We start from the raw sequence: 18752 nt of genomic DNA, 5'->3' as shown, positions 1-18752 counted from the left end.
CAGGGTACCTCATGTGGCAGGGGAGGAAGGGCCAGGGGGATGGGCGGTGGAGGATATGGGGTAAGAGGCAGTGGGGAAGGAAGGGGATGGGATAAGGTGGGGAAAGAGAAGAGGATAGGGGAATGGGAGGGAAGCAGGAGCTGCACACACAGCATCCCCTCGGCGGCAGCAGCAGCAGCTGGGGCTCCCCCATTAAGCCAGCCCATCCCCCTCACAGCATTGGCAGCCCACCTACAGTGGGTACCCCTTCCGCAGGTACCCCCTCCTGCACCTTCCAAATACCCACTCCAGCTCCTCCTTTCCCTCCCCCCGGCACTGTCTTCTATTTGGTAACCCTAGGGCAGAGGTCTTCAATCTGTGGGGCGTGGCTGGGGCCTGGGCCTGCACCAAGGGTCCCGGCTGCCAGGCCCATGCCCTGGCTGCTGGCCCTGCACCCAGGGATCGGCACCAAGGGTCCTGGCTGCCTGTCCCATGCTCCACGCCCAGCTGGGGCTACAGGTCTCGGCCCCCAGTTGAGGGTCCACTCCTGCCCCCAGCTGTGGCCCAAGCCTCAGCCTGCTTACCTCGTCCGCATCCCCCTTCCCAGAACCACATCCCCCGCTCCCAGCTTTTTGGGGGGAGTGCGGAGAGAGGAAAGGGGGGCATGAAGTAAAATTTGGGGACCACTGCCCTAGGGGTCGCTCTGTTCTCACAGTCTTGGTTTCCAGAGCTGGTGGGAGCAAGTCTGCCCTGCCAGGAGCTGCCTATCCCCAGGGCCTGGGCTGGGCACCAAGCTCAGAGCTCAAGTTGCATGACCACAAGCCCTGCAGCCACAGGGCTGGGGCAGAGCAGTCAAGGGGAGCAAGGGATGGTTCCACCCTGCACGCCGGGAGTGTGAAAAGAGTAACCTGGAAGCAATGGCAGGTCCCTAGGTGGAGTCCGGGGTGTTACCAGGCTGCTGAGAGGCAGATGCCCAAGGGGGATGAGTACTGCAGGGAGCACCTCAGGGAGCATCACATGGCAGCCAGGCTCCATGGGCAGGGGCCAGCTCCAGGTGGTGTTGCAGAGGCATATCAGGTGCAGATTGGAGCTGTGCTGCCCACCCTGCCTGGGGAGTGCCCAGCTGTGTAGAGGTGGCTGGGTCAGGGAGCAGGGCAGGGAGGGCTGCCAGGTAACCAACCAGCACCGTGACTCCCACAGCATGGACAGCCAGGGGCCTGGGTAGGCCAGGCGGCTCCCACCAGCTTCTGATCTGCAGGATCCTGGAAGGAGGTAAGTTTTCAAACTGTGGGACACATTGGGAGGCAGAAATCTGGGGGGGCATGCAAATATGATTGCTTGCCCCAGGCGCTAAAATGCTTAGTTATGACTCTGGGGCTCTTGATCTGTGCCTGAAAGGCCTGGTACGCACTGTAAATGACTCGAAACTCCAGGATGTTGATATGAAGAGAACATTCCTGATCTGTCCACAAACCTTGAACTTTCAATGACCCCAGATAAATTCCCCAACCTCCTGTGAAGGAATTGGTAACTATGGTTCTGATTGGTGGAGGGTAGGCAAAGAGAACACCTTTGCAAACATTTATTGGATAGTCTAGTGGACTGATCAAATGACTGACAATTCAGGAGATATACCACTTTAATCAGCCCTTAGGAGGATGAAGGTACAATCTTGCACTCTGCAACATGTAATTCCATGTGGCCATATTGCCTAGCAACCTCAAGCATACATGGATTGTAGCTGAACAGTGAGAGTGGAGGGAAAAATCACAGGCGACAAATTGGTTGGAATTGTTCATTAGGAAAAAACGCCCTCCGAGTATAGTGGGGCCCCAACGAACTTAATGTTTTGTATTGGTATTAACCATGACTGTTCAAAATCAGACCAGACGACTGAAAAGACAGAGTGAACTGGACGTAACAGCAGACTTGGTCTCTAGACTTGCCCTTCACTAACCAATTGTTCAGGTAAAGAAAGAAAAGAATTCCTCTTTTTCTGAGATATGCTACTGCTAAAGTCATGCATTTGGTAAATATGCATGAAGCCAGAGACAGGCCAAAGGGGAGCACTAACAATGTTGACCCGCTGCTACAAATCTCAGAAACTTCCTGTGGCTTGGGGAAATTGCCATATGGATCATAGACTATCAGGGTTGGAAGGAACCTCAGGAGGTCATCTAGTCCAACCCCCTGCTCAAAGCAGGACCAATCCCCAGACAGATTTTTGCCCCAGATCCCTAAATGGCCCCCTCAAGGATTGAACTCACAACCCTGGGTTTAGCAGGCCAATGCTCAAACCATTGAGCTATCCCTCTCCCCAAAAACCTAAGCAGGGCAAATCTCGCCATTAAAGAGACCTTTCGCAAGGGCTTGTCCGGGAAGTAAGTGTCCTGAAGATCAAGAGCAGCAAATTAGTAGGTAGAAAGGAAAGTCTGCAGAGGGCAGAGTAGGAAGAAGCCCAGTGAAATGGTAGCAAGGGTTGAGGTGGTGCAGCTCTTGGCTACTGATTGTAGGGTCCCTGGGCTGGAACCCAGTGGGCAGGCCCAGGGTCCCCTACTAGCCACTGGGAAAGTGACATAGTTTTGCTTAGTAAGACTGCCTAGAAGGGAACCTGGACCAGCTGGTCCTGTGAGATTGTGTTATCCCAGAAGGGAAAAACTGTAAAAGAGGAAACACTCCAACTCCTAGAGAGCAAGAGGGGCCGCAGCATGAACAAGTAAAGGAAGGGGCGTCAGAATGAGCAGAACTAATCCCCAGATACAGCCACAAGGGAGCACCCCAGCAGTGAGTAGACCCCATAACATACAACTGAGGCCATAATCCTGGAAGAAGTGTCTGCCATGTTCAGTGATGACTGCAATGACATCTTGCCCATTAGATGGCCTTCCACAATGCGTGTCTTGAACTCTTCCTTGGAGGATTCTGGCAACACTGCTCTACAGCCAAAATGCTTCTGAAATAAATGTAGTCAAACTTTACTAATTCTGGGTCACTGAGAACAAAAATGATGCTTAAAATTGTTGATTGGCTCTAGTTTTCAAGATATGTTATTGGGTCAGTATATACGACCCTTGACTTGGGAATGGCGGAGGATAAGTGAGTTATAAAGGGAAGGGATCTCAATTTAAACCAGAAGGGACTAAAATACATCTTTCACTGGATCTATGAATAAGTCTATGACTGGGTTTGGACAGTGTTTTGCCTAAAAAGCAAGTAATGAATGATGAAATCTGAAGCTGGTATTGCGTCATACATGATATGAATTGCATCATGTTACTCTTAGAAGTCATGGATGATGCAATCATAACGAAGCTTACATCACTCTGCTGAACAAATTGCCCTATATCAGCTCTAGAAATCATACAGTGTCATGCTCTCTTATTTGTCAGTGTTTGATTTTGCAAAGGGACACATTTCTGTTTAGCCAAAGTGAGCAGAGATGCCTTGTACTTGTGTGAACCGTGCAGATAACTTCTGCTATGTTTGTGGTGAAGTGACTTTTGCATCACAAAAGCGCAGTATAACCACTATGGTTAAGAAAGCCTATCACCTTTATTTTGGCTGCAAAATTGGAGATCAGGACAAGAGGTGGGCCCACACATATGCTGCAACACTTGTGCAACAAATCTTCGCCAGTGGTTGAACAGGAAAAGGAAATCTAGGCCTTTTGCAGTGCCAATGATTTGGAGAGAGCCAACAGATCATACCAGCAATTGTTACTTCTGCATGGTGCCTCCAGTTGGGAAAGGTGTGTCAAAGAAGAAAAAGTGGACTGTGCATTATCCAAACATTCCATCAGCTATACGCCCAGTAGCCCAGGGAGAAGGACTGCCGGTTCCTGATGCACCGGCATCATTCTCACTTGAGTCTGACGAGGAAGAGGATGAAACTTCTGGTCCTGAACCATCAATGTCACAGGACCCACATTTTCTCCCATCCTCCTCCTCTGAACCACACTTCATAACACAAGGTGAACTGAATGACCTTGTCAGGGATTTGGAACTACCCAAGAGTAAGGCAGAGCTGTTGGGCTCCAGACTACAGCAGTGGAATCTCCTGGCAGGTGATGTTAGGGTTTCCATGTTCCATGACTGTCAAAAGGATCTTGTCCCATTCTTCTTCATGGAAGGTGATCTTGTAGCCTGCAACAACATTGATGGTGTGATGGCAGCCCTCAACATCGTTCACGATCCAGATGAGTGGAGACTGTTCATTGATTCATCGAAGACGAGTCTTAAAGCTGTTTTACTGCATAATGGCAATGTTTTGCCATCAATTCCAGTTGGTCATGCAGTCCATATGAAGGAAACCTATGACAACATGAAACAACTTTTGAGATGCATAAACTATGACCAACATCAGTGGCAGCTTTGTGGCGATTTGAAGGTCGTTGCTCTCTTGCTTGGTCTGCAGACTGGATACACAAAGTACTGCTGTTTTCTCTGCAAATGGGATAGTCATGCAAGAGATTCCCAATACATCAAGAAAGATTGGCCACTCCGACAGTCATTGGAGCCTGGGAGGAAAAGTGTTCAGCATCCACCACTTGTTGAATCAAGGAAGATTTTGTTACCACCCTTACACATCAAGCTGGGTCTGATGAAGAACTTTGTCAAGGCCATTGACAAAACACAAGCAGCTTTCAAGTACCTCCGTGGAAAATTTCCAAGGTTAAGTGAAGCTAAGATAAAGGAAGGTGTCTTTGTTGGTCCTCAGATTCGTGAACTTCTTTGAGATGATGCATTTGACCATGCACTGCCTGGCAAGGAAAAGACGGCATGGAAAGCCTTCCAGTTAATGGCAATAAATTTTCTCGGAAACAACAAGGCAGACAACTACAGGTTGTTGGTGGAAAACCTCCTCAAAGCATACAAAAGCCTTGGTTGCAACATGTCACTAAAGATACATTTTTTGCACTCTCATCTAGATTTTTTTCCACTGAACTGCAGAGCAGTGAGCGATGAGCACGGCGAGCGATTTCATCAGGACATTGCAACAATGGAGAAACGCTATCAGGGCAAATGGAGCCCATCAATGCTTGCAGACTATTGCTGGACAGTGACAAGAGATGCTCAATTTAATGAATACAAGAGACAAGCCAAGAAGCGCCGAGTAGACACTGAATAGGACTAAACTATGTACAGAATAGTTTTTTGCCTTTTGTTTCATAATAAATTTTATTTATATAACCTTTTTGCTGATTTTTAAAGTGTTACATAAACAGGACAGGTGAAATATTATCATGTAAAGCAACCATAAACACATGAAAAGACCTAGGTTTACAATTTATGATTAAAACTCTACTATCTACACAATATACATAGACATAAAATGTAAAAACTTAAATATCTTAGAAACAGTAGCCAATCAGTTGTTTTAATTGTCATATTTGAATTCAGAACATCAAAATACATAATAAATAGCACATTTTATCTCTGAAGCAGATGACTTCTCAAAAATTGTAGACCAGTGCAATTTATCAGTAAATTTGGACATAGCCTCCTGTGATAAATGAAGGGAGTGGGAGGGAGCTCCCTTTTATAGACACCCAGCCAGTCAGTTAGCTATAAAATTCCTCTTAGTAGCTGTTCTCTACTTGCTTTACTTGTAAAGGGTTAACAAGCACACCGGTAAAAAGAAAGGTGTGGGCACCTGACCAAAAGAGCCAATAGGAGGGCTAAACTTTTTAAAATGGGAAAAAAACTTCCCTTTGTCTGTCTGTGGTGTTCTCTGGGAAGGAGAGGAACAAGGAGCAGTTATGATATGAGAAGCTTTAAGCCAGGAATGATCAAAAATCATCAGATCATACCTAGAATTACATATTTGGAACTCCCAAATGTGTAAGTAAATTAGGAATATTTAGAAAGACATGATTAGGTTTATTTCTTGGCTTGTGGACTCCTCTGTGCTAACCCCAGATGCTTTTGTTTTGCTTTAAGCTGAACCTCAAGAGAACTATCTTGCTTAATTTTTGTAATTGTTTCTTTTAAGCCTAAATTCCAAATGTATTTCCTTTCTTTTTGTTTTTAATAAATGTTACCTTTTTTAAGAACAGGATTGGATTTTTGGGTCCCTAAGAGGTTTGTACATATGTTGTTTAATTAGCTGGTGGCAACAGCTGATTTCCTTTGTTTTTTTCTCAGCTCTTCCCTGGAGGGGGGGTGAAAGGGCTTGAGGGTATCCCACAGGAAGGAATTTCCAAGTGTTTCTTCCTGGGTTCTCAAACGGGGTGGGGGTTTTCACTTAGGTGGTGGCATTGACCCATCCAAGGTTAGAGAGAAGCTGTGACCTTGGGAGTTTAATACCAGACTGTAGTGGCCAGTGTTAATTTTTTTAATTCTTGTGGGTCCCCACCTTCTGCACTCAAACTGGCAGAGTGGGGAATCAGCCTTGACATCTCCCAATTTACGAAGTCATATTCAGATAATACTGCCTACTGATTCGAAATGCACATTTGTAACAATGAGGTTGAACAAATTTTTCTTTCCATCAAATTTAATCAATCAGACTCTTTGGCCTGGTCTACACTAAAGAGTTAGGTCAACCCAGCTACTTTGCTCAAGGGTCTGAAAAATCCATACCACTGAGCAACGTAGTTAAGTCAACCTAACCTCCAGTGTAGACAGCGCTAAGTCAATGGAAGAATTCTTCCGTTGACATAGGTACTGCCTCTAGTGGATGTGGATAACCTATGTTGATGGGAGAACCCCTTCCATTGGCGTAGATTGTGTCTACACTGAAGCACTAAAGTGGGGCAGCTGTAGCATGCCGCTATAGCATTTCAAGGGTAGACAAGCCCAAAGTCTTTAGGCAGGGATTTATATCTCCCCTGAGATAGTCTCTCATTTGCCACTATTACAATAATAGTTTGGGGCTGGATGTGAAAAGCACTCAAAACCCTGCATAGGTACATAATACCAACTACAGCAAAGCATACTGACAAAAGGTAAGGAAACTGGGGTATGACACAAAGTCTTTGCGAGTTCCAAAAGTGCTTCATTTATTGGGAGAGCTCCCCTTCCTGGAGCTGAGGACTGGAGAATGTCCACCAATTTGATGTACTTGAGTAAATTCAGCCTGAAGCCATTTGCCTCAGGAGATCTTCAAAAGATTTAAAATTCTCAGGCACAAAAGAGGAGAAATCCAGCACCATGGAATCATCAGGTGAGGAGGAAGAGGAAGAGAGCAGAGCCAATGGGGATCTCCTGTAGCAACACTTGTGCCTGTAACAATGGTTCAGGCTGAACCAGCTCAGAGGGAGCAACCTTGGTCTGTGTCTGCAGTGTAGGTGGCTCAAGAGGGGACACTACTGAAGGGATTGGCGACCTTGCCCTGGACTGAGCTAAGGATCAGGACCTTGCAGACTGAGGAACATCCAAAGGATTCCAAGGAGGCCATTCAGGATAAGGATACAGCATTGGTGGCCAGTATGAACTGGACCAAGAGCCTCTGTCCTTACTGCAGGACCAGTGCGGATCCCTGTACAAATGGTAATCCTGGAGGAATCAAAGTCTTTCAGGAATGGTGGAAAATAGTGCCAATAATGGTGACAATTCTGCAAGGGCACAGAAGAAGCCACTGCAGCTGAATGCTCCTGTATTAATAGAGAATCAGGAACTAGAAAAGCATAGCAAGTCCAGCACTACCTGACACATCAGTGGGGTGGAAACAGTTGGTGCCGACACCGATGTCGTTGATACCAGACTCAATGGATGCCCACTGATGGCACTGGAGTTGACGGTATGGTGTCCAACTGATCTTGATTCAGTACCAGTGAGTGGGTAGATGGGCCAGCTCTATTCAATCTGCAGAGGTTCCCAGCACCGAAGCAGGCATAAAGTGTTGTTTCCGGTGCAAGTGTCTAGCCACCTATGTTCTCTTTTTGAGCAACTTACAGATGGAGCACTTTTCTTTATTGTGCCCTTCCCCAGGCACAATAAACACGAGTGTGGGGTCACTATTAGAGACAGCCACCCAACATGTCAGGCGGTGTTTAAAACCTGGTGAGGGCATCACACCAGGCTAAATCCTACTTAACTAACTACTACTAATTAACTAAATCCTAAGGGCACTACTATAACTAAATACATACACAAAATCATAGGAAAGCACTGATAGAAAACATGATATTTGATACCACACAGAATTCTCCAACTCAAGCTGCAGGCAGTGAAAAGGAACTGAGGGAGGTCAGTGCAGAGCTGCATTTAAATAGCTATGGGAGAGGCTATGAAAGGCCAAAGGAAGCGAGTGCCACCCCAAAAGGGAGTGCTAAGCAAAGTTCTCCAGATTCAGTACACTGGGCGTGTGCACACCTGGGAGGAATGTCTGCAACCATTTGAAGAAATAAGATTTCAGTCTGCTCTTAAAAAAGTATTCAATGAACCACTATTTCTACTATTTGAAATTAAGTGAATTCTATAAATGTTGTGCATATCCAGAAAGTGCCTTTGCTCACAAGGATTCTAATTTACATAAGAAAACACTTAGAACTCTGATCAGAGGGAAGAAGGGAATTGGCATCTAAAAAGGGGCAATGAAGGTCTACCTTACACTTCAGGGGTAAGATCCTCATCCCTACTCCAGTCACTTTACAAAGAGTAAAAGGGCTGGATCATCCTAAAGGTGCCCTAAAAGCCCTGTATCTGGCCATGGAAGAATTCCCCTGGTACAGACACTGTGGAAAGGCTGCTTTCCAAGGACCCCTTGCAAGCCCTGGCATAGGGGATAAACCGGGGCAGATGTGGTGAGCAGCATTTCAGGGGCAGGCCCATAACATGCAGTGCTGCAGAGTCTGCAGCCAATAGGGCAACCCAAAGAGGCTGCTATAACTTAGACAGGCCCCAAAGTATGCTGACATTATGCTCCAGCCCTGGGAGCAGTCCAGGATTGGGAGAGTACAAAGATGACTTATAGCCACTTTAGCATCCACTCCAACTGGGCTGAGACTCCAGTGTTGTGACTCTCAGAGATCAGCACAGAATCTTGCCCCAGGATCATAAACTAAGTATAACAGTTAGATAAAGATGCTGCTATTATTACCTGTCTTATAGTATCTCCTTCCTGATTGCTAATAGTTATCATTTTGTCTTCACTACCTAGTGCCAGCAGATTTTCAGTACTCCAGCAACCACAAGTGATCCGCTTGGTGTGTTTACCTGAAAAACAGATATATATTTAATTTATGTGTATAAAAAAACATACAAAATTAGAGATGGAAATGTGGCCTCTAATTCATAACCCAGCCTATGCAGGTCTGAGCCCTACAATACACACATTTTAAAAAATATATTAAAAAATTAAAGGAAAGATTAACGTAATTCAAGTATGTACATTTTTAGAAAACAATTAGGGTGTGAAACAAAAAACTGACATGGTGAAAATTCAAAAAGGCATGATAGCCAGTGGAAAATATTTGTTATCAAAGTTTGTTTCTTGTTAAAAAAAAAAAAAAAAAAAAATCCCCGAGAGGGAAGCCTTTGTATCTTTATGGAACCTTAAGGAACTTCTCATCTTCCCACTTGATTTGCATCAAACCTCTCAAGCCATTTATGGCAGCCACCATTTTCCTGCCCAAATGGAACTCTGAAGTTTATTGACGTTTCTCCTCAAATATACCATAGGAAAGATAGTTAACAACATGAAAAATTCCACAGCCAATTTTCTGGCTTGTGGAGCAAGGGAGACAATTTAATCCAAGTTTCCCACATGGCAGCACAGAACTTTGCCACTAGGTCATCACAGAGGTGTTTTACAAAGTATTCTATAAGAAACCATTCTAGTAAGAATAATAAATCAGAAGTAGCCATTTGAACAAGGGTACATTTTGGAGTTACAGTTATAGATTATTATATTTTTACACTGAACACAAAGTAATCTTAACACTATGAGTAAAATTTTGCTCTCAGTTAGAAACATACAAACCCTCTGAATTCAGTATAGTACATACCAAGGACAGGAATCTTGCGAGAAGTCTGTCGATTATAAATAAGCAAGTTTCCCTTAGTTGTTCCAACAGCAAGTAAGGCTCCAACTTTGGACCAAAGCAAGAAAGACATTGGGTCTCTGAAATATTAAAAAACACAATAAAATCATCTTATATGGCATATCAGTGAGTTTCTCTTTTAAACTTAAAAAACAAGCGTATTGTTAACTATAATATTTGTTTTGTATTTGCACAGTGTTGTGTAAACCTGAGCTAAATTTTTTAATTCATTTGTTTAGGGTGAGTTTGCCACTTTCAGACTTGCTTAAGCATTCATTAAATAGCGATGAACTGGGGGGTGAGGGAGAGGGGTGGTGGGAGAAAGCTAGTTTGTTTAAATATTTGATGTGTACAAATGCTAAAAGTGGGCATCTGTCCATAAGCTCTAAGCATAATCAAGTTGACAAATTTCTAAGAAATGTTTAAAAAGATGGTGCTTTTCTGAATTTTTCTGTATTTTAACGGTGTAGTTGGGACTGATCACATGACTGTATTCACATGGTAGATCATAGTTCTTTGATTTACAAACTATCCAACGTAGTAAGAAAGCTTAGCAGAAGCTATTTTTGCTTTGAGTTTCAGATAGAGGAAGACTGTGTTTTATGTGACTTTTGAAGAGTTAATACAAAAAGCTAATATTTTAATTGAATTTAGTAAAAAGAGAATATTATTTCAATCTCCCTGCAGCCTAACCTGTCAGCCAAGCCTGAGTCCTGATATTTCTGTTGCATTTATATTGTTGTATGCAATTAAGTATGGCTTCCTTACTGATACAGTCTCCCTCATGTAATTGGATTTTAGAATTGATGTATGTAAATGCCCTTGAAGGAAATTTTGTCTGTTTTATTATTAGTTTAAAAAGTAATAAACATGAAGAGCATAATAAATGGTAATAGAAGCAGAAGTACTAAAGGAATAGATATTTCTGTAACAGGGGCTGCTCATATCCCATCTACGTAGACTGGATGGACGTAAAGTAACAGCGAGCAAAATAAGATGCATTCAGAGTCTGTGACTGTTAATCAGGATCGAGTTTCTGATAAGACATGTGAAGAGGAAAATATTTTTTCTGTTGCTGATGAAAGACTCTGGGGGCAGGGACTTTATTATCGTATGTGCTTCAAAGAGTACCTAGCACATGGTGGGTGCTACTGCTATGTAACTAATAATAGATGGAGACTCTCTCAGGATTTAGGCACTGTTGACATTCTTTTAAAAACACAAATCATACCATAAAAAATATCCAGCTGCCAACTCCATCATATACACCTCTACCCCGATATAACACTGTCCTCGGGAGCCAAAAAAAAAATCTTACTGTGTTATAGGTGAAACCACGTTATATCGAACTTGCTTTGATCCGCTGGAGTGCGCAGCCTCCCTCCCCCCCCCCCCGGAGCTCTGCTTTACTGCATTATATCGGAATTCATGTTATATCGGGTCGCGTTATATCAGGGTAGAGGTGTATCAACAATGATCAGCTAATCTTTACAGCAACAAGATTAGATATTACCCTTCAGCAAACACCTTACCCACAAAAGCTGTATTGAAAGATCTTTGCAATATACCTGAAGGTCAAGAGATTCATCCTTTTTAGAACTTGGGTGTGGGAAACGAGTTCCAAAGTGGAGGAACCCTTAGGGAAAGTGCCTTCCCAGCAGCAACCTCTGTTTTAAACTGAATGGATTCCAGATCAAGTGTTTCTATTGATCCCAATTTTGGCAGTAGCATGTCGTGGGGAAAGAGGTAATCTCTCAAGTAGACTGGTTGAGGCCATTTAGGGCATTATAGACCAAAACCTACAGAAATGCTCTACCTTGAAAACTGCAGATAGCCAATTAAAACTACAAAACACCAGTGTAATGTCCTTGCGGCAACATACCTCACTCAAGAAGCAGGCTGCTGCATTCTGCATTAGTTTCAGCTTCCAAATGGGTTTAGGATGTAGCACCAAGAAGGGCATACTGTACTAGTATGATTCTTGACATGCGTTTTACATTTTACAAGAAGAGTTTTTCTTACCTCATGCCACCGTCCACCTGGCTTGTTTTGTTTGTGTTGGCATCCCACAGATAAATGGTACTAGATTTGTCAGCAATTATGGCTAAGGTGTCCCCATCTTTATCCCAGTCCATAGCAACACAGTTGCTTAAGAAACAAAGAGAAAGAAGAAAATAAACTTTACTAGGGATTTTAAAAGTTTATGAGGGCCTAAACCAGACAAAATTATACAGTCAAAATGAAGCCCCTGACCCAGCTCCTCCCCTCCTAAAAAACCTGAGACAGGATGAGACATTCATGTTACATAAACCTGAATCTCCAGATAGAAGTTGCACCCCAGCTCTAATCTCACCCAAGACTATGACCCCTTCCTACCATTTGTGCCTCCAAAGGGGGTTCCAGAGCCCTGATCCCTTGCTGGACCCCGGAGCTAGACGGCCCCTTCCAACATACTCTGGATCTTTAAGTGACTCCAAGCTGTCACCCAACCTTATAGTTTTTTGGAGGTCACCTGATGTGGACAGCTCTCTCCCTAGTTCTCAGAAGAGTATTAAGTTTGGGACAGAAGTCCACATGGAAGCAGGAAAATGCTCTAGTTGCTGTTCCCACAATGAGCACAGGGGCAGACATACCCCCACAATCTCTAGCATAGAAGAAATAAGACTAAGGAAGGGACATATATTAAGGATTATAAACAACTCTGCTTATGCACTGGGTATATTTTCCTGCTGCACTAGTGCAGAGAAAGGTTGGGCACCAAAGGCTCTTATTAGAACCGGAAGAGACAATGGATCATAATGAACAAATCCTCAAAGACTGTGCAGAAGAAAGAGGCCTCTTGGGGTAATTCTGCACTTAAAAACCCTTGGCTGGCCTGTGCCAGCTGACTCAGGCTAAGGGGCTGTTTAATTGTGGTGTAGACATTCGTGCTCAGGCTGGAGTTTGGGCTGTAGGACCCTGGGAGGTGGGAGGGTCCCAGAGCTCAGGCTGCAGCCCAAGTCCAAATGTCTACACTGCAATAAAACAGCCCCACAGCCCGAGCCCTGAGAGCCAACGTCAGCTGGCACAGGCCTAACTGCAGTGTTTAACTGCAATGTAGACACACCCTCAGTGTCCCTTACAGTCCCAGGGAGGGCAGAGTGGGCCACTCAGTTCCAGGAGCCCAGCTGCATCCCTGAAGACAACAAAAGGATGGATTCTGGCACACAGGTGTTTGTATAAATGTTAGCAGCCCTGTCATGTGCATCAAGGTAGATTTGTGTGAACACAACAGAACCTAAACCAACCCTGATTTTAGATGGAGTCTGGGTATTATACTGACTGTTTGCACATCTCTAATCATAAGGCAAGCAACTCATAATGTATAGCAGGCATCTGGTTACTTGTTCTAGACTCCATCTGCTAGTATGGGGAAATAATTTACTGTTTGGCTGCCAGAGGGACATTTATCAATTAAATATGTAAAAACTGCAGTGTCTAATCTTCGCAAAAACATGCAGAACACAGCTTTTGTGGTCATGAATGCTTCAACATCTTTGGTTTTTAACTATCTGAAAATTTTTTTTACACTCTTCTACCATGGACCTTATCTCTCAACCATTGTTCTTTGGTAAAAAACGTACGGTATGCAAAAAGAGTATTTATCTTCTTTTCTCCCACTTGCCTGAATTTAGCAGGATAGTAAACGTGGCCTCCCACAAGAAACTTCAAAGGATGTCTCAATCCCCAGCCACAGCAGCATGCAGCATTCTGGTGAGCAGGAGGAATAAATGGGAAGGGAAGCCACTAGAGGCAGTGTAACCTAGGGGACACCACACTTGACTGGGACTCAGGAGATCTGGATTCTATTCCCAGCTCTGTCATTGGCCTGCTGGGAGACCTGGAACAAGTCACCTTCTCTCTCTGTGCCTCAGTTTCTCTATCTGTAAAATGGGGATAATGACACTGACCTCCTTTGAGATCTACAAATGAAAAGCACTGAATAAGAGCTGGGAGTTTTTATTATTATTATTATTAGACAAGAGTGCAGAAAAAAACAAGAAAGCTGCATGCTTTTGATGAAAAGTATAGTTAAAGAATGTTTTACGTATAAGGATATATATAATTTTTTCCTGATTTTTCATGGCTATTGTATTATGAATTCAGTTTTGCCTCAGATTACTTATGCATCTTCCACAGATTACTTATATGTATGCATGTGCCATTAAAAGTATGTGGTTTTTTTTGTTTAAGAACATGTTCCAAACCCTTGTTAGTTCTTACCTTGGTAAGTTAATTTCATTTCTCTTCTGACCATGACGATCAAAGATTTTTACAGTGTGATCAGCTCTAAAAACACAGAAGATGAATTCAGTCTTTTTGTACACTTGCAAATATCCTTAGAGATGTCATAAAAACTTTTTCCATTAATCTTTCATGCCACGTTGATGTGGCTCATGAGTTTTATCTATTGATATTTCCAGGGGATAGGTACTTACTGTGACATAGATTATGGATATATGCAGTGTTGTTGTAGCCATGCGGGTCCCAAGATATTAGCGAGACAAGATCGGAGAGGTAATGTCTTTTATTGGACCAACTTCTGCTGGTGAGAGAGGCAAGCTTTCAAGCTTACACAGAGCTCTTTTTTAGGTCTAGGAAATATACAGCTTGCTTCTCTCACCAACAGAAGGTAGTCCAATAAAAGATATTATGGACACATGGAATAATAAAAAGTTATTGTATCGGCTTTATAAGTCTTATATGTATGTTTATGGGCTAAGGATTGTATTCTGGCTCCATGGGGGAGTTACAGGGTTTCCTACAAGAACTAAATCACTGGGAGGTAATTAATGCAAATACCTAGGCAGGTAGCAAGTCTGGAGGAGACTCTGCTCCTGACAGAAACTGCATATACACAGTCTTGGCAGGATTCGATTGAATTTGATAGATGAAGTAAACATCGATTTCAGCTGACACACTGAAATTTGACCCAAACAAACAAAAAACACCCTGTGCACCTTGTCTCTGCAGGTATCACATGTCACCAGTCCTCAGGTAGGGCAGGCAACCCCACTGTCATAGCTTTCTTACTCAACAGCTGGGAGTGCGGGAGCCATTCCTAGGCAGAAGCCATTCAGCAGCAGAGTAGCCTCCCCTGTGGCCAGGGGCTTGTCTCCCATTTTAGGCAAAGGGTCTCTACTTTGCATGCCCTGCCAGAACTGCAGCCTTCCCCACATCTTGCGTCTTCAGGGATCCAATGTCACTGGCCCTGCAGGAGCACAGGAAGCCCCAGGCAGCCCTTCTGTCATAGAAGTGAGGCCATGACATTGCGGTGGCAGAAGGCTCACTATGCTACCACAGGACTTGTGACACTTGATTCCTGCTGGTGCAAGCTGTGGAGAAGGCTGTGGTCTTGGATGGGCAGAGCAGAGACCCCGAGCTAGTACTGCAAGGATGATGTACTGGGGGGAGCTCTGTCCCTGGGCAGGAGCCATTCGGCAGTGGGGTGGCCTCAGGCAAGGGGCTTGTCCTGTTCCTCATAGCTCTGCAGGGGAGTCTCTGCTCTGCCAGGACTGCAACCTTCCCTGCACCTTGCACCTGCAGGAATCAAACGTCACAGGCCCTGCAGGGAATCCTCTGTGGCCATGACAGAGGAGCTGCACTCACTCACCCACCCACCCGAAACATAGGAGCTGTCCCTGGGTTGGAATTGTTCAGCAGCAGGGTGGTGTCCAGGGGCTCATCCTTCTTCTTGGAGTCCTTGCTCCACCGGCTGAGGATGACAGCCTCTCTGGCATCTTTTACATAGGTGTCTTGGATCCCTCAGCTGTGCAGGGTGCCCCTGCAGCCATGTTGCCAGTCCTGGGAACCCCTTGGAGCCCCACTATTAGTGCTACCCTAATGCTAACCCTACCCAAATGCTAACCCAACCCTCCCCCTTAATTTCCAAGGATTGTAAAAATTAAAATTGTTAAAAATCAAACAAAAATCTTAAAACTAAAAATACATATTAGTTGCCTAAATTACAAAAAAAAAAAAAAAAAAAAAAAAAATTGAATTCTGCCAAATCTACTTATACTAGTTTGACCTACTTCAAAAACCTTGACAAACAAAGAAATTAAAACTATAAAAGTGCTGTTGGTCAATGGTTAACCCTATCATTGCCTGGTTGGTCACTAATTAACCCTGTCATTGCCCTTGAAAGAATAGAACCATAGGTGCTGAACTGAAGTCAGATCTACTGTGGTAATCACAGTGAATTACAGAAAGAATTGCAGCCAAACTCCCTGGTCTAGAGGTGGAGAGTTGCAGGACTCTATGGTGACAGCTGAGAAGCCTGAGACCTAAGTGGGGTGCCCTCAAGAAGGCCAAAAAGGGATCAGAGATGCAAGTTACCTCAGGAACTGTGACATATACTGTGATAGTGAATATACAACATTAACAAAATGGTGAAAATAACTCAATTACCTCTACATACATATTAATAATATTAAAATTCTTCTTATCTTACCCTGTCACAGCAAGGAAGTTTCCTAAAGTTTTCTGCCAGATGAACTGCACAGGGGAACCAAGCAAAGCCTTTTCTAATAGAGTAAATACTCGCTGAGGGAAGAAAGAGGGGAATTACTAACTTAAAAATGGTAAGCATTGGAGAATATTAAACCTGCCTAGTACATATTAGTAAATATAACTAATATTCAGTACAAATAAAGTAAAAGATAGGCTTTAGGACAGACAATGCATAAAAGGGACAGAATTCTGTGGCAGGCCTTTTGTTATACATGGGAAAGTGAATTTTCATTACAGACACTTCAGATCTGGTGTTGAAAAAGTTCAACATTGAAAACCTAAGACGAAAATAGTACAAATATACTTTAACTTGTATTAGCAATTTTTTTAAATTTTAAGTTAGAGAATTCAGACTTTTGCAAAGATAGCACTTTTGATTGTTGCTACTTAGGTAAGAAAAGTAAAAGTACAAAACTAAACCAAGTAACTGAACTGTAAAATAAAATTAGCTTTTCTTTTCACACCTTGCATGTGTTAAAATCTGAAGATTATTTATAAATCCACACAACTTTATTCTTTAGCAATATTGATAGTGTTGCCAACTCTTGTGATTCTACCACAAGTCTCACAATATTTGGTAATTTTCTTAAATTCATAGTTGCTAGTCTTAAGAGACTGCATAAGCAGCTCAGCTTTCATTTTAAAAAAAAGTACATTTCTAGTACAGTGGATAAAAATCTAAAATTTTCTCAAAAAAATCAATAAATGGGCTTTTTTTATTTAAATTGGATGTTTTATTTAAACTGGATTTTTAATTTTGTTTAAATTAGAAAAATTATAAGTTTTTCTTTTTATACATAAAACCCTGTTTATAATGAAATCTTAATTTAATAAAAAATATATTAAAGGCTAAAATAATTGTAATCTCTTAAAACATTTAAATAAAAATAACTATACTGAATCAATGAAGTTGTGAAAAACTCTGAGTTAAAGGCTTCTTTATGTAGAAAAGCAGTGGCTTTTTAATGCGTCTCCTGCAGCTCTTTGCAGCACGATATTAAAACACTGTGTGATTTAATTATTAACCAATCTAAGTTACTAAAAAATCAGGATGTTTTTACCATGTTAGTAACCAAGTGAAGTTGATAAAATACTTGGTCAATCATTTTGCTGTGAGAATAATATATATTAAATGAAAGAATGAATTCACAGTACTGTGGCTCTTTTGGGTAATGTTGATTACTAATTTGACTCCTGAATCACTGAGGTCTCAGTATCACTGATATAAAGACAGAATTTGGGGAAAACATCTAACTTTTGATGTCAAGTTTTATAAATATGGCACTATAGGTCAGCCTAAGTAATACAGGAGACAGGTGACTAGGAACATACACTCCAGTCACTTTCACTTAGGCATATTTGAAAATTTTCCCAGGCTGACCTGAAACAATCAGTTTAAATCACTGAGTACAGTTAATCCCTCTATTTAATAAATCACTTGTTGATGAAAAGTTTCAACATGTGTTGATGAAAAGTTTATGTATCCAAAACATTTAATTTAAATGTGGTTTTGTTTAATGAAAATAAATGTATATGCTGCTTTGTATGTTTAAGTTCGTTACCATCCTAATGCAGCTTGACAAAAATCATGAGCAAAAAGTTAATTATCTAGTAAATAAACAATATATCTTTAATCATTTTCTAACATACTAAAAAATGTACAATTAAGAATCTGAAAGTACAATTTAGAGAATTTTTTCACTATTATAGTGTACCCTCCCGGGTAGCAAACAGATGTACCAAATTTACTTTAAGGCTCTATTTAGTTGTAAATCAATGTGTTTTAATGGTTATATCAATCAATGAAAATGTACCTTTATTTAGAAAATAATTGAAGTACAAATGGAAAAGTTATTTAAAATCAATTATTTAAATTGAGGCTTTCCGCTTAAATCACCTTGGTTTGTAGCCCTCGTGTTTGGAAGAGAAAAAAAAAAAAAGCTATGAAACTTGAAACTATGAAGCACCTTACAGGCTTAGAAATCAAAAGGCAAAGAAAAACAACCCAAAATTTATCATTTTAGAAGATCTCAGCTTTAAACACTTGAGGCTGGCAACACTATGTGTGGCCTGTGGAAGTTTCCCATTTGAAGTTCATTCTTTCAAAAAAAAAAAAAAAAAAAAAATGGACAGGTTTGACTTCCTTTGTGACCTTGGGCAAGTCACTGAGGCCCTGTCTACACTGGCAAGTTTCTGTGCAGTAAAGCAGCTTTCTGGGTTGTAACTCCCGAGGTGT

The 18752-nt window shown here is 42.4% G+C and overlaps 1 protein-coding gene across 4 annotated transcripts in view; it reads right to left on the bottom strand.

The window, feature by feature from the left end:
• WDR19 (WD repeat domain 19) overlaps positions 1-18752 on the bottom strand; it is a 137722-nt gene that overhangs the window by 110699 nt on the left and 8271 nt on the right. For all 4 annotated transcript variants that reach the window (XM_054029211.1, XM_054029210.1, XM_054029208.1 and 1 more), the window contains exons 2-6: positions 16458-16549; positions 14228-14293; positions 11987-12112; positions 9929-10044; positions 9022-9137 (exon numbers count right to left, since the gene is read on the bottom strand). In XM_054029211.1, the coding sequence (XP_053885186.1) occupies positions 9022-9137; positions 9929-10044; positions 11987-12112; positions 14228-14293; positions 16458-16549 (516 nt within the window). The remainder of the gene's footprint in view (positions 1-9021; positions 9138-9928; positions 10045-11986; positions 12113-14227; positions 14294-16457; positions 16550-18752) is intronic.

This window comes from Malaclemys terrapin, chromosome 5 (assembly GCF_027887155.1).
Source record: "Malaclemys terrapin pileata isolate rMalTer1 chromosome 5, rMalTer1.hap1, whole genome shotgun sequence".
NCBI lineage: Eukaryota > Metazoa > Chordata > Testudines > Emydidae > Malaclemys > Malaclemys terrapin.
Note: the sequence above shows the minus strand (reverse complement) of the source record. Positions and strands in the feature narration are given on the sequence as shown.